The sequence below is a fragment of the Scyliorhinus canicula genome, chromosome 8 (assembly GCF_902713615.1).
Source record: "Scyliorhinus canicula chromosome 8, sScyCan1.1, whole genome shotgun sequence".
NCBI classification, from domain to species: Eukaryota; Metazoa; Chordata; class Chondrichthyes; order Carcharhiniformes; family Scyliorhinidae; genus Scyliorhinus; species Scyliorhinus canicula.
The window spans coordinates 154,688,478-154,708,952 of NC_052153.1; the positions used below are offsets into that span (position 1 = coordinate 154,688,478).

At 42.7% G+C, this 20,475-nt stretch overlaps 1 protein-coding gene across 6 annotated transcripts in view; it reads right to left on the minus strand.

The window, feature by feature from the left end:
* The window catches only part of LOC119970604 (ceramide transfer protein), a 179,923-nt gene extending 161,079 nt beyond the window's left edge, over positions 1-18,844 (minus strand). For 2 of the 6 annotated variants that reach the window (XM_038805497.1, XM_038805500.1), the window contains exons 1-2: positions 18,589-18,843; positions 17,652-17,786 (exon numbers count right to left, since the gene is read on the minus strand). In XM_038805497.1, the coding sequence (XP_038661425.1) occupies positions 17,652-17,786; positions 18,589-18,681 (228 nt within the window). In that variant the 5' untranslated portion in view covers positions 18,682-18,843. Of the gene's footprint in view, positions 1-17,651; positions 17,787-18,588 lie in introns of all 6 variants that reach the window. The other 4 variants (XM_038805495.1, XM_038805492.1, XM_038805494.1 and 1 more) reach the window with 3 other exon arrangements.
* Between the last annotated feature and the right edge of the window lie 1,631 nt (positions 18,845-20,475).

Here is a 20,475-nt window from a genome sequence, read left to right on the forward strand (position 1 = left end):
TTTGTGCTCCACCTCCAATGATCCAGATACCAGAAGATTTGGGCCAATTATTTCAAAAGGAAACTGCCAGCAAGGATGGGCACTTGAGGGAAATAAACCAGCAGGGCTGGGGCAGAGAACAAGACTGATTGAGTGCTCTACAGAGAACCAGCAGGAGTTGATGAACCACATGGCCTCCTTTTGTGCTGTGATGACTTTATGATTCTGGTTGGATTGGATTTGCTTATTGTCACGTGTACCGAGGTACAGTGAAAAGTATTTTCTGCGAGCAGCTCAACAGATCACCAAGTACATGAAAATAAAAGAAAATACATAATAGAGCAGCACAAGGTACACAATGTAACTACATAAACACCAGCATCGGGTGAAGCATACAGGGGTGTAATGTTAATCAGGTCAGTCCATAAGAGGTCATTTAGGAGTCCGATAACAGTGGGGAAGAATTCTTTGAGTCTGTTCGTGTGTGTTCTCAGACTTTTGTACCTCCTGCCTGATGGAAGAAGTTGGAAGAGTGAGTCAGCCAGTGGGAGGGGTCTTTGATTATGATGCCTGCTTTCCCCAGGCAGCGGGAGGTGTAGATGGAGTCAATGGATGGGAGGCAGGTTCGTGTGATGGACTGGGCTGTGTTCACACCTCTATGAAGTTTCTTGCAGTCTTAGGCCGAGTAGTTGCCATGCCAGGCTGTGATGCAGCAAGATAGGATGCTTTTTATGGCGGTCGTGTAAAAGTTGGCATGAGTTAATGTGCACATGCTGAATTTCCTTAGTTTCCTCAGGGAGTATAGGTGTTGTTGTGCTTTCTTGGTGGTAGCGTCGACGTGGGGTGGACCAGGACAGATTTTTGATCATGTGTATCCCATGGAATTTGAAGCTACTAACCATCTCCAACTCGGCCCCGTTGATGCTGACAGGGGTGTGTACAGTACTTTGCTTCCTGAAGTCAATGAATATCTCTTTAGTTTTGCTGGCTTTGAGGGATAGATTGTTGGCGCTGCACCACTCCGCTCGGTTATCTATCTCCCTCTTGTATTCTGACTCGTCATTATTCGAGATCTGGGCCACTATGGTCGTGTCGTCCGGAAACTTGTAGATGGATTGGAACCAAATTTTGCCACGCAGTCGTGTGTGTGTACAGGGAGTAGAGTCAGTGGCTAAGTATGCAGTCTTGCGGGGCTCCGGTATGGAGGACTATTGTGGAGGAGGTGTTGTTGTTTATTCTTACTGATTGTGGCCTGTGGGTCAGAAAATCGAGGATCCATTTGCAGAGTGAGGAGCCAAGTCCTAGGTTTTGGAACTTTGATATGAGTTTTGCTGGGATTATGGTGTTGAGAGCGGAGCTGTAGTCAGGTTCAGGTCCCAACTCATCCGTACAGGGTTTGTCACGCACCACAGTTCAGAGAAGATGAATTTGCCTCTTCACACGATCATTTGCCGTATGCTCAAGCGAAAGAATCAGTCAAGTGCCCAACTGCAACTCAGCCTATGAAAGATTACTAAAATAACAAATATTAGAAAATACCCTTATGAACCCATTTCCAAACTCGGTCATGGAAATAAATATTAACTGCAGTTTGGAGAAAGGGAGAGATTGAAACTTTCGTGCTTTTGCATAAATAAAGTTTAACAAATCACACGGATTTGTCGAAATGTATCTCAGTTTTCGTATAAATCCAAATACAGGATGAATTTACACAAGATATAGCATGTAGACGTGTGGTTTATCAAGCAAGCCAACTCTTGAATCTTCCCTCCCCAAACTAGAGAGGAGTGGCTTTGCATGAGCCACCTGCCTGATTTTCACACTATTTTTGCCAATTCCAACTTTGTGTTGAATCACTTACATATTTTTTTTTTAATTCATTGGTGAATTTTTTTCATAAATTTGAACAAACTGTGGGGACTGAATTTGAAAGTCCAACAAATGAAGGTCACAGGTCTGTGCTGGTTTTCAATTTAGGCTGGTTTGATTTTACTGTTTAAAAGGAGCTGTGCCTCCATTTTCTTTTTTCAAAAAACAATTTAAATAGCAGGTAGTTATCCTTACAAATACCTATAAATAGGCTGTAGTGACTTTGACTAAATACATATTACATGAAAATTAAGCAGAAGTTAAAACTCTCAGTAAGTTTACTAGGTTTGCCAATGTTATTTTTCAGCTCAATTAGAGATCATTCAAGATCATGCTTGCTGTAACCTGTCACGTTGTTTGCACCATATCAAATACCTTTCATGAGACTCCCTGTAGAGACATAATATTGCCTTTCATTCCAACATGAGAGCCTGATTTTATTTACTTCCATCCTCAGCCAGGTACATTAAGTTCTTTGACAGCAGTTAGGTACCAGATTTACAATAAAATTCTGGAATTAATCATCACCGTCCAGAAAGGGGTCATTCAGCCCAAATTAGTTTCCTCAATTTTCCATGTGTAGTCCCACTGATCACTTAAGAGCGTTGATACTCCACGACAATCAAATACAATATAGGAGAAACTTCCTTAAAAATTTCTTTTTTTTTCAATTCGTTCACAGAATATGGGCATTGATGGCTTGGCCAGCATTTATTTCCCGTCCCTAATTTTACTCAAGAGGGTGAGCTTACCTTCTTGGACCACTGCAGTACATGTGGTGTCAGCACTGCTAACATCAACCTCAAGTATCTGCCAAACGAAGCTTTGATTAGGTGACTTAATCCTCCTGCTCAGTTGTCTATCAACTAGAAGTGTGCCCAAACAACAAGTGAATTCAGATACAGAAATGAAAAGAATAAGAGAGAAGAAGTCAACAAAACCGAAATCCTCATCCAAGCCAACATCAGTTCCAGGCGAAACAGTTCCAACCTTTTCCTGGTTGGCCTTCCATCAACCCTGTATTTACTCGAGCTCCTCCAAATTTATTCTGCCTCCATCCCACCCGTTTACCCATCACCCTGTCATTGGTGACCTACATTATCTGCTGGCCCCATAGCTTCATTTAAAATTCTCATTCTTGTGTTTAAACCTCTTCATGGCTTTTCTTTCCCTTTCTCTGCAATTTACATGGAATTTACAGTTCAGAAGGAGGCCATTCAGCCCATCGAGTCTGCACCGGCTCTTGGAAAGAGCACCCTACCCAAGGTCAACACCTCCACCCTATCCCCATAACCCAGCAACCCCACCCAACACTAAGGGCAATTTTGGACACTAAGGGCAATTTATCATGGCCAATCCACCTAACCTGCACATCTTTGGACTGTGGGAGGAAACCGGAGCACCCGGAGGAAACCCACGCACACACGGGGAGGATGTGCAGACTCCACACAGACAACGACCCAAGCCGGAATCGAACCTGGGACCCTGGAGCTGTGAAGCGATTGTGCTATCCACAATGCTACCGTGCTGCCCAATGTATTAGAGCTACCTGCTTCCCAAACTTCCTTCAATTATGGCTGAATGCATCTACCCCAATGCTTCCGCCATTGATGACCCTGCCTCAATCCACCTAAGCCCCATGCTTTGGAATGCCACCAAAACTTCTACCTCTCCACCTTTTTAAAGCCCATCTCTTTGACCAAACTTTGGATCATCATCGCTCTTCCTTTGTTTAAACATACACCTCTACAAAGCACGTCAGAATTTTTTCCCTGTATTTTAGTGTTTTTTTACATGCAAGTTTGTTGATTATTTAATTGATTTTATTTTGACCACTAGTTTGTGTTCAGAATCTCTGCTATTTGCTTCATGGCTCCATTTAGCCTAATGCATGCCGTAGAACCCATCATTTATAATTTCACCATTTCATTTTTGGAATTACTTTCTTATTCATGATTATTCTATTTAGCTCCTGCATCTCCTTATGCACTCTGATTTATATTACCAGAATCATTTATCAAATTCCACATGGTATAGCACTCATTTAGAATCTCTTCTTTCATTCTCCATAAGCTTATCTTTTACATCTCTAATCTGCCTGACTTTTTTTTTTAAAACTTGGCGCTTGTAAAACCCTAGACTATTACTAATAGAATCATAGAATCCCTGCAGTGCAGGAGATCGTCGTTTGGCCCATCGAGTCTGCACTGACCCACCGAAAGGGCACAACACCCAGGCCCAACCCCCGTAACTCCACCTAACTGCATGGTAGCACAGTGGTTAGCACTGTTGCTTCACAGCGCCAGGGTTCCAGGTTCGATTCCTGGTTTGGGTCACTGTCTGTGCAGAGTCTGCATGTTCTCCCTGTGTCTGCAGGGTTTCCTCCGGGTGCTCCGGTTTCCTCCCACAAGTACCAAAGACATGCTGTTAGGTGAATTAGACATTCTGAATTCTCCCTCTGTGTACCCAAACAAGCGCCGAATATGGTGACTAGGGGCTTTACACGGTAACTTCATTGCAGTTGTTATCATAAGCCTACTTGTGACAATAAAGATTATTAACCTTAGGACACTAACTGTTTATTTTACCGTCAATCTTTGTCTTTGCAATTGCTTGGATTTTCTTTTATATTATTATGCATCAGATTTGTCATATTCCTCAATGTCTTATTAGTTTCGCTGTTCAGCCATGAACGCCAGCTTTTGATTCACTACCTGTTCTTTCAATAGAAATGTCTGGACTGTGCACCAATCATCTCCTGTTTATACAATATAATGTTGAAGATACCCTTCCCGACATGCTACCACTAACATTACCACTTGCCCCAAGTCATCTGACAGCTGAATCCAGCACTCCCTCTTCTCTTACATGAGACATATTCATGTAGAACACACCGTAGAAACTCCTTCCTTTCTGTATTGCTTACATTATTGGTCCAATTTTTCTTTTGGTAACTACGTGGCTATTATACCCTATTCATACAAATGTCTACATCCCTTTTCAACTTTTGACCCCCACAATAACAGGTGAACAATCTATAACTCCCAATGAAGTAACCATACCATTTGGTTCTCAACTTCAGCCCAATTGATTTAGGGCTTGTATCATACATCATCCTTATATTTTCATGCTGTAATTGAAGTTGGTTAACATGACCACTTTTTTCTTCCCAAATCTAGCCCTCAATATTTTGTATTCATGAATGGACCTCTGGTTCCCTTCGCCCAAGATGCAGCTTTTGTGATGCCACATCATACTCCTCCATAGCAATTTGCGGTTCTTGTTCAACATTTTATTTACAACGTACTGCATCTCTCAAAACTTCCCTTTTGTTTGGCAACATTACTTGCTTTAGATTATTTCATACTTTTCAGACTGGGAGGCCACTTTCAGCCATTAAAGTAATCTGCTTGAGAAATTGCTCTTCCAGCAAGGATATTTGGTTCCACCCACATTCAACTGAATGTCAACTGCCCCCAACAAGCCACACATACCCAAAACTAGTCCCAATGTCCCAGATATAATAATTCATCCCTCCTGCAATTTAGTTCCAGACAGTTCCAAAGGTGAGTGTCCGCACATTTTTAAATAATATTCCACCGAACCCATCCGGCCCTGCCACCTTCTCCGAACAATATCAGTTCGAGATACTTTTCTCTCCACCGTGGGACAAGGCAGGGATGTCCTATGTCCCCCCCTGCTGTTTGCACTTGCAATTGAGCCGTTGGCCATCGCATTAAGAATTTCGGGAGCATGGAAAGGAATAGTGCGGGAGGGGGGGATAGAGCATAGGGTGTCGTTATATGCCGACGACTTGCTGCTATACAGAGCTTCCCGGAGGAACCAGCTTCCACATTGAGACAAGGGGACTGGAGAAGGGGGCAGTGTCAGCGGTGTACAGAGCTATTTTGGAAAAGGATAAGGCACCACTGGAAGGGATCAAAGCAAAGTGGAAGGAAGAGTTGGGAGAGGTTATAGAGAGGGGGGGGGGGGGGGGGGGGGGGGGGGGGGTCTGGTGTGAGGTGCTCCGGAGAGTGAATGCCTCCACCTCATGTGCGAGGTTGGGGCTGATACAGCTGAAGGCGGTATATAGAGCGTACCTCACGAGGGTGAGGATGAACCGATTTTTTGAAGGAGTAGAAGACGTGTGTGTGTGTGTGTGTGTGTGTGTGTGTGTGTGTGTGTGTGTGTGTGTGTGTGTGTGTGTGTGTGTGTGTGTGTGTGTGTGTGTGTATATGTGTGTGTGTGTGTGTGTATATGTGTGTGTGTGTGTGTGTGTGGGGAGGAGTACTGGAAGGAGGCGTTTAGGGTAATTTCCAAGGTGGTATGCGTGAAACTAGACCCGGGTCCCCGGGAGGCCATATTTGGGGTGTCGGACCAGCCAGGGTTGGAAACGGGTGCGGAGGCAGATATCATAGCCTTCGCCTCGTTGATTGCCCGAAGGCGGACCTTGCTGGGATGGAGAGCAGCTTCTCCACCCTGTGCCCTGGCGTGGCGGGGGGACCTGTTGGAATACTTGACCCTTGAGAAGGTTAAGTTCGAACTGAGGGGAAGCTCAGAGGGGTTCTGCAAGTCATGGGCACTATTTATTAAGCACTTTCAAGAACTGGATAACATCGAAAATTAGTTGGGGGGGGGGGGGGGGGGAGAATGGGGCTGTGTATATTAAAGATGACTATGGGTAATCCCTGATTCCTTTTTGTCATTTGTTTATGTTTACATGCGGGCTGATGTTTGGAGGTTGGTGGGAGTATGGGATCGTTGTTATTGTTATGGAGTTTGACATATTTGTTGGTGATTATTGTTTGTTGTTGGTGGGGGTAAATTCGGGAGAAAATGTGAAAAAGGAGAATAAAAATATTTTAAAATATATATATTATTCAACAGTCAAAATTCAATGAAAATGAAATGAAATGGCAAACACCAGTGATGCTGTGGAGACTAAACAAAATCAGTAGGTTGCATAATTTAATCTACAATTCAGCAAAGACTAGGCCAAATTAACTGTTTACTTTTAACAACTTAATTGTTACGAGCCTGTGTTAAATCATGGTCCTGCAGTTTCTTTTTGTATCTGATTAAAAATGGTAGTTGGTTCCTCAGAATAAATCTCCAAGTCAAGCAACTGAGGAATCTTCATGTACAGAATTTCTATTTGCTTGACATGATGTGCAAGCCCCACTTATCCAAGACCAAAGATCTTAAGTGGAGGTTGGCAAGAGCCAAAACATGGGAACAATCAAGATGCACATCGACATTGGAAGTTTGACCAGTAGAAAATACAGAAGTTTACTAATGCAAATTGAGTTCCCTTGTACATTACCAGACGGGATTGTCATGCCTCTGGTACTGGTTTGCAGTGCAGTAGAAACAACTCCAGCACCTAGTGACAGATCATACTCTATTGTTCCATTTGAATTAGATAGTCAATCAGCAGTACCCTTTAGTACTATGAACACGCCTGGTACAAATATTGATTAGCTAAGTTTACCACAGAGCTTTGACTCAATTCCAAGCTTCCACCATCAGACATATCGTCTTGGAGCCACCTGAACTTCAGGAGATTTCATCTGTATTTTAATATTCCCCCTAGTTTCTGTTTAAGTTAGTTAGGAGTCCGAGTGATCAGCATAACATCCTGAAATACAGTCGACACTAACAAAATGTATACCATCAGTTTCTAAATAAATATATTGCTATAGACCAACACCATGTGCATGCATGAGATCAAATATTTCAAAGTTCAAGTCTCCCACCAGCTGACTTCAATTTTCAAGCACTTAATCTGGCACAAAATACAACACTGTTGGTCCCTCACACATGACAAAATACATGCAACAGGAAACGTGAGACAATCAAATCAGATTTCCTCAAAACAGCTGGAAAACTCTGGTCAATGAAATTTCAAATCTTGCTACTTAAAGATAAATTGGTACTAACCCTAACACCCCCCCCAAAAAGACCAGTAGTTCACCATGATTCAGTCCACTCCATGCCGTATGCAACATGAACCTCAACCAAAGTTCCATTCTTTAAATGCAAGAACTGGTCCAACCTGTTTCAGCCCAAATATAAACATCAGGATGTGAATCCACTACACATATAAATAAAAATTTCAAAGTTAGTATTCCAATAGAAGTGTCTGCTTCAAAAAAATAGCTTACGTTTGAAGTAGCAACCTGCATATTAACATAATGATTGTAAATTAATATTGAAAGTAGCCAAAAGATTATTGCCAAGACCAGTCGGCTTTCTTAGATGACAAACTGCACAAATGGCCAATAAAATTCAGTTAGTGCAACAATGCTATTTTAATTAAAAGGTAAATTCCAAAAAGAGTGTTTGAATAGCAAAAACTATACCCATCAATTCAACATCCCCTTTTCTCGAAAATAAACTATAGCCTGATGGGATTGTTTACCCTGCTATTTTACAAAGTCTGGGTGTTCAAGAAGGCCTTATTCAATAACTTATAGTAGTTCCTGGCTTTGCCACATTAGCAGATAAAAGTGGAGACTTACAAATGGGAGTGTGTACTAAAGATGGGATAAATGTCAAGAGTATCACCCAAAACCTACCACCACCCCAGGATACCAAGATTAAGGAAATTTACTCAAATGCCAAGCCTCAATCTCCAAACCCTTTGTGTTGATCATGTTTTGCTACAATTTGTATTTAGGAAGATATACTGAGGCTACACACACATCCAGCAAGAGATGCAGAAACTATTGAGTTGTGCGCCTTAATGACAGATGCCCAAATTACAATTCCTTTTTAAGTGCAAACTTGACAATCTGCTTTTCTCTTCGCTTTAAGAACAGTGAATGTCGCTTCTACTTTTTAAAACTGTTTTTTTCTATAGTACTTAGGTATTTCATCTCCTTGTTCCTGCCTATAACACTCAGCATTAAACAATGCTTTTATTTTACTCCCTCTCAGTAATCACCCTCATCATATCGAACACCATTTGCCCTGACCTCAGTTTTCCTGCCTCCATATCTTTTATCCTTAGGGTCATTTGTTCCACTATTTTAGAATAAACAAAAAAAAATGAAGCAATCTTCTTTTTTTTTAAATAGTGTCCAAACATTAATGGAAAGTTGCACAAGAACAAACAATAAAAACTAAACAATAAAACAGAAGACAGACTGGTAAAAGCTGAAGTAAAACAGGTGTGCTTTTTTATTATTGGTGGTGCTGCATACAACATGCAGTGTCCTAAATATACAACATGAAAGAAAACTAAAAATCGAGAAAGGATAACAATGAAGAACAAAGAACTTTGGATATACTCAGTAGGTCTTGCAGAATCTATGCAGAGAGAAACACAAGTTAAAATTTCAGGTCCGTGATCTTTCTTTCACCAGAACTGGTATCAGTCAGTCAGTATCATAATTTGTTGAATAACTACTTGTTGAGTGCGTGAACTTTAAATGCAGAAAACTTCTTGAACTGTGTTTGTGATCCATGGCCCAGGATATATGCTTCCTTCAAATCTTTAAAGATTTTGAAAGGATTAATTTCCCAAATGAAGAGGATAAAAGTTGGTGGCTTGACCAAGGAGCATTGAATCCAGAATTAGCTGTAAAGTGTTGGCTGGTGAAAGTTCTGCCCCATGGTAAAAATCAGATATGACAAATTTCTCATCAGCATAAATATGCAATACTGCACTATTTTTCAACTGAAATTGGCCTTTTAGTCAGCTGACCATCTTACTGCACCAAGTAAAACATCACAAGGGGTCATGGGTTTGTCAGTAAACCATTATGGTAGGTCAATTATTTTCATTCTCTCCAACTGAACTATGAAAAAAGTGTGGTTAGATTTTTCTAATCACTTCAGCATCTCAGTAAAATAAACTATATCAAAAGAACATTTTGAGCTATGAAAGAAGGAACCAGCTTGCATTTACATAGCATGTTCTTAAAGACTAGCATACAGGTGTTAGAAGTGTTTATGAATTGCCTCATTAGAGTTTTATTGTGAAGATGTGCCATTAACTACAGAAATCATGGGGGCGGCACAGTGGCTAGCACTACTGTCTCAGTGCTGAGGACCCAGGTTTGATCCCGGCCCCAGGTCACTGTCAGTGTGGAGTTTGCACATTCTCCGTGTTTGCGTGGGTCTCACCCCCACAACTCAAAGATGTGCCGGATAAGAGGATTGTCCTAAATAGAAATGGGTACTCTAAATTTATTTTTTAAAACTACAGAAATTCATATCATATTCAAAGCAAGTACCAAACATATAAGATTGGTGAAGTAATTCCTAATGCAGTAACTGAATCTCATAAACCAGCTTAGAAGTAAAGCTCCTGGTCTATTCTACAAAAATGAGTCAGAAATACGATATTTAAGAGATAAAAAAATAAAACAGCTGAAAAGGTGTGTACTATCAAGTGAGCATTCTAAAATGCAGACAGTTCAACCGCCTTATAATGGTGATTCCTTGCTTTCATACAGTTTCCATGCAGTCACCCTGCATAGCTTGGCAAATGAGCAATAAACGTGCAGAACTAAAAGTGAGTATAGGTGGACTACAAGGTTGTATGTGACATTATGGCAAACATTAATCCTCTCACTCAATGCCCATACATAAAAACCTCAGCAAGAGGTCAAGTCAAGGTTCGACACACTGAAATTTGCCCCTCTGAACAGACGGTTGAAGCCAACTGTAGTGTTCTCCTGCTGCCCAAACTGAAATTAGGTAACTCACTGAAAACTAGGAGTTTATTCTGGAAACTTGCTGCTTTTATAGCTCGGTCTCAGGTTTTTTTAAAACCTCAGCTCACGGTTTGCACGTTAAACTGATTTTGGAATAATCTTCGCCAATCTGCGTAATTATTACTTGAAATATGATCCCGTCAGCTTTCGGATCACAGATCAAAACAGAGATGCAGTTTTAAAACATCATTTGATCAATTTTCTTGTGGGCAAAATGCCGGAGCATAGCACTATCCAAGTTCACCACAAAAAATGTATTTCATAATTAGTAGTCGCACTGAGGATAGATGTTCAGGAAATTGGAAAAATGACACAACATAATGCTTGGTAGGCTCAGGGGAGCAGGTCAGTGGGTTTTACTCTCCATTTGATCATGACAGGGAGTACCTAGTGGAAACTAGGTTCATGCCAGTGGGATCTTCTGCAGGTTTCATGACAGCGAGGGGTGCATTCGACGGGAAACGTCAATAGTGGCAGGCCCAGAAGATCCCACCACCAGCCAATGGTGGGCCACCTCCCGCTGCCGTGAAACACAAACCGGGTTGCAATGTATTTCCCGCCCTCGTCGTCTGTGTGGCAAATTTTCAATAGCAGCAACTTATTCAGCCCAGGAAAAGAAAACTTACCAAAATATTAAGTGTATCAATGTATAAAATATAAAATAAGTGGATCTAAAGTTAGTTGAACTCTCCTCCATATAGGAGCTGATACCAACTTCAGCTATGGAACAGATACAGCACATAAATCTAGTAACACCAGGTACATTTAGTGTCATTTTGCTGTCTATTAGACCAAAATTATGAAACTGCACATACCATTGGCAATACTCATGACCTCAGGAACTGTTCACACCCATCCAACTATTAATCAACTGTTATATCATTCAAAATATTCTTTCATGCAAGCTATTTCACATTGTCGGAGGCTGACCCATCAGACCTTTGCTGACTCTCTGAAAGGGCTTTCAACTCAGTCCCATGACCCCAAAATCATTTCAACTATCTACTCAAGTTCCCTTTTAAATATATGACTCTGTTTCCACTGCTATCTTTGGTACAACATTCTGTGCTCCAACACCATTCTGCTTAGAAAACTTTCCCAACTTCCTTCCTGTGATGCCATATCCAGTCAGCAAATGGCAAAATTGTTTTCCCTGTGCATGTCACCAAAAACCCTCTAATTCTGAACATCTTTATCGAAACTCAACCTTTTTTGTTCTAAATGGGGGAAAAAAATCTCCTCATAACTAAAACCTCTCAAACCGGTTCTCAACTGAGTGAATCTCTTCTGTATCCTCCCCATAACCTTGACATCCTTCTGAATAAGGGCACCCAAAACTGGACAATATTCTTACCTTCCCAGATGCAATCCCAATTTGAAAGGGCACAATTTACCAAATACTATTGCTGCCTTCTTACAGTTGAAATTGTCAAAATGAAAACGCCACCCACCCATTTTGCATTATCGGAATGCTGGAGATAACACTACATAATCCATTACATAAATAGGTCAAAGTATAAGGATGACGAATGCACCTGCTGATCAGCTCCAAATATGTGATACAACTGTTCACCTATCTAGATCAGTCAAGTATTCACTTGAATTCTCATTCTTGCCAATGGTGGCAACTTATTGTGGGATAGCGTTTAAAGGTATCCACAGTGCTCTGGTGCCTCAGAAGCGTATTCTATTGTTTAACAATTTATATTTGCTTTATTGCTGATGTTGTATAAAACAGAACATATTGAAGGTTTGCTGATTTTAATATAAATAACATACTTGAACATATCCACCCTTCCCAAACAAACTACATAATGTATTCAGCCAAGATTTGATTTTCATGGAGAACAAATATTATACCCCTCTTTACATATTCAGCTCTTTCATGTAAAAACAGAGTGTGAACCAGAACAACCACACCCAAGGTCCTCTATTTAATTGATGCTTACACAGAGTCCAGTAATCTTAGCATTATTCAAGGTTTTCAAAGTTATCTTCGTGCCCTCAGGCTGGGGTGGGCAGCAAAGAGGAAGAACTGGTTATCTCCAGATCACTAATCAATGATCTTTTCAGGAAAATGCAACTAAATTTGACTCCCTTGCCACTCCTTACTGAAAAGAACATCAGGATACTCAATCAGGGCTCACATAAATGGTCATTGGAATGCTCATATTCACTAGTACAATTTACTGAGTTTGAAAATAAAATTGATTGAAGTGAACAGCATTTTAACCCAATTGGAAAACTACACACTTTTAATTAAATATCTCTATTGCTACCCACAGTTTGTACAGACTTAAATGTTACGTACACAATTCTACGGCTTTAGTTAAGCATGCTAAGTATAGAACATAGAACATAGAACGATACAGCGCAGTACAGGCCCTTCGGCCCTCGATGTTGCACCGACATGGAAAAAAAAACTAAAGGCCATCTAACCTACACTATGCCCTTATCATCCATATGCTTATCCAATAAACTTTTAAATGCCCTCAATGTTGGCGAGTTCACTACTGTTGCAGGTAGGGCATTCCACGGCCTCACCACTCTTTGCGTAAAAAACCCACCTCTGACCTCTGTCCTATATCTATTACCCCTCAATTTAAGGCTATGTCCCCTCGTGCTAGCCACCTCCATCCGCGGGAGAAGGCTCTCGCTGTCCACCCTATCTAACCCTCTGATCATTTTGTATGCCTCTATTAAGTCACCTCTTAACCTTCTTCTCTCTAACGAAAACAACCTCAAGTCCATCAGCCTTTCCGCATAAGATTTTCCCTCCATACCAGGCAACATCCTGGTAAATCTCCTCTGCACCCGTTCCAAGGCTTCCACGTCCTTCCTATAATGAGGCGACCAGAACTGTACGCAATACTCCAAATGCGGCCGTACTAGAGTTTTGTACAACTGCAACATGACCTCATGGCTCCGGAACTCAATCCCTCTACCAATAAAGGCCAACACACCATAGGCCTTCTTCACAACCCTATCAACCTGGGTGGCAACTTTCAGGGATCTATGTACATGGACACCGAGATCCCTCTGCTCATCCACACTACCAAGAATTTTACCATTAGCCAAATATTCCGCATTCCTGTTATTCTTTCCAAAGTGAATCACCTCACACTTCTCCACATTAAACTCCATTTGCCACCTCTCAGCCCAGCTCTGCAGCTTATCTATGTCACTCTGTAACCTGCAACATCCTTCCACACTGTCTACAACTCCACCGACTTCAGTGTCGTCTGCAAATTTACTCACCCATCCTTCTGCGCCCTCCTCTAGGTCATTTATAAAAATGACAAACAGCAACGGCCCCAGAACTGATCCTTGTGGTACGCCACTCGTAACTGAACTCCATTCTGAACATTTCCCATCAACTACCACTCTCTGTCTTCTTTCAACTAGCCAATTTCTGATCCACATCTCTAAATCACCCTCAATCCCCAGCCTCCGTATTTTCTGCAATAGCCGACCGTGGGGCACCTTATCAAACGCTTTACTGAAATCCATATACACCACATCAACTGCTCTACCCTCGTCTACCTGTTCAGTCACCTTCTCAAAGAACTCGATAAGGTTTGTGAGGCATGACCTACCCTTCACAAAACCATGCTGACTATCCCTAATCATATTATTCCTATCTAGATGATTATAAATCGTATCTTTTATAATCCTCTCCAAGACCTTACCCACCACAGACGTTAGGCTCACCGGCCTATAGTTACCGGCCTATAGTAATGCTCTGCAGCATATATTGAGGCTAAACCACTGCAACAGTAAATAATGTCTCATCTGAGGAACTGCTTTTTAGTCTTTTTTAGGCAGTCCCTCAAAGTTGAGGATGACTTGCTTCCACATTAAAAATAAGTTCTCAGATGACTGAGGAGCCCAATGCGCAACCTCGTCTCTGTCACAGGTGGGGCAGACAGTGGTTGGAAGAGGTGGGTGGGGCTCCCAGTTTGTCATGTTTGATTTGATTTATTGTCACATGTACCGAAGTACAGTGAAAAGTATTTTTCTGGGCCAAGGAAACATATACAACATACACAGCAGACAAAAAAGAATAGTGAAAGCTAAAAAGTACCCTTTGAAATAAGTAATTAGCTACAGTACGGAACAAGGGCCAAAGGCAAAGCAAATACGACATGAGCAAGAGCAGCTCCTTTCGCTGTAGCCACTTGGCTTCAGCTTACTTTTGATGAAGCTCATGTTGAGCTCCTAGCCAGATTCTCAGATGTTATTGGGCATGTGGCACATTTTCAAGGAGGTTTTGAGTGTGTCCTTCAAGAGTTTCCTCTCCACTCCTGCATTGTTACTTCTGGAGTCCTGCCATGGAACGTGGACACCCTCAACTAACTCTTAGTGATATCATCCAAAAACAAAATATTAGTTTTCACATATATGCCAATGAGACTTTATTGTCTGATTTATCACACTGCTTGCTTGACATCCAATATTGAGTGAGCAGAAATTTCCTCCAAGTAGTACAAGACAGAATTCATTGTCTTTGGATCCCACCACAAAATATTGTTCCTTGACCATAGTTCCACCCTGGAAACTGCTGGTAGGACTGTTAACAACCTTGGTTGTCTTTGATTCAAGATGAGCTTCCAACTACATAACTACACCATCACCAACATTTTCTCCTTCCACCTCCATAACATCTTTTATTGGCTTCCAGTGAAACATCCCAATTTTAAATTCTCATTCTTGAAATCCCTTCATGACCTTGCATCTCCCTGTCATTGTAATATTGGAGTTAGGTCACAGATCAACCATGATCTCACTGAATGGCAGGACAGGCTTGAGGGGCTGAATAGCCTACTCCTGTACCTATGATCCTATATTCCCCAACACTTCAAAACTTTGAGATCTCTTTCAATTTTGGCTCTTGTACAATCCCAATTTTAATTGTTCCATCATCGGTGGCTGTGCATTCAGCTGTCTGGACCTCGTGCTCCGAAATACCCTCCCTAAATCACTGCTCCTTCCTCTTTTAAGATGCGCCTTAAAATCCACCTCTTTGATGAAGGTCAAGAACAGAAAACATTGGACAATCTCAGCAGGTCTGACAGCATCCGTGGAGAGAAAAGGGAGCTAACTTCTCGAATCTGGATGACTCTTTATCAAAGCTTAGCTCCCTTTTCACTCCACAGATGCTGTCAAGACCTGCCGAGATTGCCCTGTATTTTCTCTGTTTTTGTTTCAGATTCCAGCGTCCACAGTAATTTATCTTTGATCAAGGCATCTGTCCCGGCTTTTGTGGCTTGATGTTGTCATTGTTTTTGCTCTTGCTTATTACAATGGGATACTTTACATTAAATGCGCTACATAAATGTAAGTTGTTATTGCCGCTTCAATTTCAGCATTTACTCTTGCCCCATTTCTACAATTTCAGAGAGCCACTCACAGTTGAGAGCAGGTAATAATTTTCCAAACAATCTTTCAAGTAAAAGTTTCCAGGCCAGTAAAAATAAATTTCTGTATTCCATTACCCCCCTGAACAGAAGAAATCTGAGCAGCTCCATGGAGTGATTGGCAAGAAAGCAGCAGGACCAGTTGACAACTTTCTCTGCTGCGATACCTTGTCAAATTAGGACTTCCAACCATTCAGATTAACTTGATTTTTTTAAAGTAAACAACCATGTAACTGATACACCAGAAATAACTGCATATAAAGTTGTCGCTCAAGTAAAGATACTGGAAATTAACCAGTCAAATTAGCACAAGTTAGCAAGGCCATTTCAGGATTATCTGAAGCGGATACCAGAAACTTTAAATATCCCAACCAAATAAAAAACAATTTCAGATTCCTGCAGCTATAAAAAAACACTGCTCTGAAATTATGAAAAATATTTTGGGTTTGTTTGCTCATTTTTATCACCATGTTCAATGCTCATCAATACTGCTGACCCCATGGTCAGTCTACTCGACACACACTTGTGTTAAGGAAGGATCCCTTGCAGCCACTATGCCTCTCTTTCACCACTCCGACAAGAACTGTATTCACAACAAACTGATGAAACTATCATTGATTATTGTAAAAAACCCATCTGGTTCACTAATGTCCTTCAGGAAAGGAAATCTGCCATCCTTACCTGGTCTAGAGATGGGCAACAAATGCTGGCTTGTCAGCAACACCCACATCCCATGAAAGGATAGGGCACATTTTTTAAAAAGTAAAACAGAGCCAATATTAGTTGTTACACTAATATTTCACATTAACTCAGTGATATGAGAATGTCTTGAATGATGTGTAAGGAAGAGCTGTTGAACTTCAAAATGACTTGGTGGAAATGCTACGATAGACTGAATGAAAGCAACCTCAATTTCTCAAGTTCCATACTTCAGCTTCACCATCAAAAGCCAAGTGATACTGTACCATACAATTCTCCACAAGGAGGAAGAGAATCTAGACTCTATCACGCTGATTGACTTTGTGCAACCAGATTTTTAAGAGTAAGAGCTTAGAATCATTATATTCTATCAAAAGGAACAATTGCGCAACACCTTAATATTAATACTGAGTAAGTAACTAAGTTAATACCCAGTTTCCAATTACAACACTGCCTTACACTTGCTATATTACAGGTGACTACACTTCAGAAGTACTTCACTGGTTGGAAAGTGCTTTGAGACGTTGAGGTTGTGAAAAGCACCATAATTACTTTTCCACAGTCAGACCCAAATTAGCACACAACTGGGAACAAGAATAATGTTATTGCTGATAAAATACTAATTTTCTATTCGTATCCAAGTTAAAATAAACATAGGCTGTTTAAAGCACGACACCAAACAGCAGAATGGCAAGACAATTGCTGTTGACAGTTGCTGTCCAAATAGCGACAACCACATGTCAGTCCAATCAGCTCTCAAAATACAACTAACAAAAATAAGTCAATATATTATAAAGCATGAATAGTTATTAATCTTGTGTTTTTCACATTACGGGGTATACTGTAGGACTCAAATGGCCAAGGAAATGTTAGTGAAATAAATCTATTCTATACTGTACAATGAAAATAGGATGGCACAATCCAAGGAGAATACAAAATATTAACAAAATATTGGCGAACTCACAGTAATGACAGCCTTGCTCAGACAGATTGATCCCCGACAACCATACTCCGTTTCATCTTCAGATTTGTAGTAACTCAAGGTATTGGTTTTTAAAATCACCCATCGGTCCTGCCAACCATGGATATAGTTGGTCCACTGAAAAAAAAAGCATGAAAACAAACAGATAGTAAGACGCCAAGATGTGGGCTGTTTTGAATTATACTATTCAAACGGATCAAAATATTTCATTCCCCGTTGCCGCGATCCTCGAGGGCGGATTTATTGCACAACCTTCGGGAAAACGCAATCCAAGTCAGGCAGCCGTTTCACAGAAGTGCACCAACTGGCAGACGGGTGAGTTACTCACTCTAACGCCAGTGTTGCAACAACACGAACACACCCGAGTTCACAGTAAAGTTACCAAAAAAAAGGCTCCGACACATCAGCCAGCAGCACCAGGTCCACGCACACTTTGCACTCAGGGTTAAAGAGACCAATATATAACAGAGTACAACTTTTACTCCGGTTCCAAAACAACGCGCGGGGTTGTCAAAACATAACATCCCTTTCCATTTAAAAAAAGCGGCAACCGATTTACTGTGAGCAAGAATGAAACTCGAGTTGCGGCGACTCTCACTTTTAATAACTTTCCATCTAAAATCAACCCGTTTGTGTTAATCAGTCTGTGAGCGGCTCCGGTAGCCTCCCTCCCCCCGGTCAGCGAATCGGCCTCAACAACTCCGCCTGTCGCCTCTCCGTTACCGGGGAGACGGCGAGAAGCGGCCGACGAGTTGACCAGAATCTCGGCAGGGTCGGGCCGGGGGAAGCTCGGACTGAGCTAGCCCCGGGGAGTGCAGGTTGCACAGCCAGAGCAGCCCGGGATGAAGGCAGACGGGCGGGGTGAGGGGTAGGCAGAGAGAAGCTGCGGCCCCGGCGGTGTTGGGGGGCCCGGGCTCACCTTGCTCAGTATCCCGCACAGCTCAACAGGCGGCCCGGACTCGGTGTCCAGATCCTCTTCGGAGGAAGAATTCCAGCTCTGGTTATCCGACATCGAGAGAGGGAGAGGCGGGGGCTGAAGTGACGGTCCAGGCTGGCTGACTGGTGGGGTGGGGTGGCCGCGGCTCCTGTCGCTGCTTCTCCACTTCCCACTGGCTCTGGAGCTCAAAGCGCCGCCATGTTGGTGACATCAACCGCCGTGAGCGCGCACGCTGGCTGCCCGTGACCTGGCGGCATGCGTCATCACTACAACAACAACACGCACTGACCTCCTCCCCCTGTCATGGTGATGGAACAATGAGGGTGGCTCCCCTGGAGGAGACTCACTCTCCTCAACTAACTCACTCACTTAACCCTGGAGTAGCCACCCTCTTAACTAACTAGTCACTGTCATTAATCAGCCTTTGAGGAAAGCTCAATCAAAGATATTATCACCGGTAAGGAAGAGTGACCAACTCTTTTTTTTAAATTTAGTGTACCCAATCATTTTTCCAATTAAGGGGCAATTTAGCGTGGCCAATCCACCTAGCTTGCACGTTTTTGGGTTGTGGGGGCGAAACCCACGCAGACACGGGGAGAATGTGCAAACTCCACAGGGACAGTGACCCAGAGCCGGGATCGAACCTGGGACCTCAGCCACGTGAGGCGGTTGTGCTAACCACTAGGCCACCGTGCTGCCCTGGGTGACCAACTCTAAAGACAGAAAATAAAGGACACTTTAACCCTTGAACCAGGGATGGTGAGGGTGGGACTTGCTGGTGCGGTGGGAGATTTAAACACGGGATGGGCTGGGGAGGAGAGGTCTTTTTAAAATATTTTTATTCTCCATTTTCACATTTTCCTTCAAAATTTACACCCCCCCCCCCCCGCAACAAGCAGTAAACCTTAACATCAACAACGATCCCATCCTCCCACCACCCCAACCAACGGCCCATCTGTCAACATATGCATCACAAAAACAGTGGGGAAAAAAACAAAGGAGAAAAAGAAAAAGGAGTCCAGAATCGCCCATGGTCACCATTAACCTATAGAGTTCCTCCTCCCCTCCCCCCCCCCCCCCCCCCCCCCCCCCCCCACCCCCCGGACACTCAATGCCCTCCAGTCTCCGAAAGAGTACCGTAAATGACAGCCAAGAGTTGTAACCACCCCCCCCACATCACCCCTCTACTTCCTCTTGTAAAACTCCTCCCCCCAACCTCGGTTCCTTCCCTCCAACTTTCTACCCCGGCTAGACTCATCGGACCCAGTTCTGCCAGGCTCCAATGGTCGCAGCCCCTCCCCCCACCTCATCCCCGATCACTGGCCAGCTTAAACCGGCCAGCGTGGAGGCCCCAGTCAGGGTCTCTTTCCCCCTTGCCCGTCCCAGAAAAACCCAGAAGTCCCCTTTAGCACACAAACCCCACATACACACCCATACCCCAAAGAAACCTAATTACGACTGAAAGTCCCATTTCTTTCCATGTCCAAATGTACACAACGTTGGCTCCTGTAGCCCATACACCGGCACACAGTGAAACAAAAAAAAATACAGTCATGAGGCTACATGGGTACATGACCATTTCTCAATTCTGCCACAGTCCTTCTGCTTTTGCAAATTCATCCGCTGCTTTTGCCGTCCCAAAACAAAAGTCCTTGAACTTGTAGGTCACCCTCAGCTTCGCTGGATATGCAATGCCACACTGCACCTTGCTAATGTACAGTGCCCTCTTCACCCGGTTGAAGGCAGCCCGCCTCCTCACCAGCTCCACCGTAAAGTCCTGGTATACGCGTATACCAGCTCCAGCCCACTGCACCACCCGCTTCTGCTTAGCCCAGCCCAGGACCTTCTCCTTTACACTGTACCTACGGG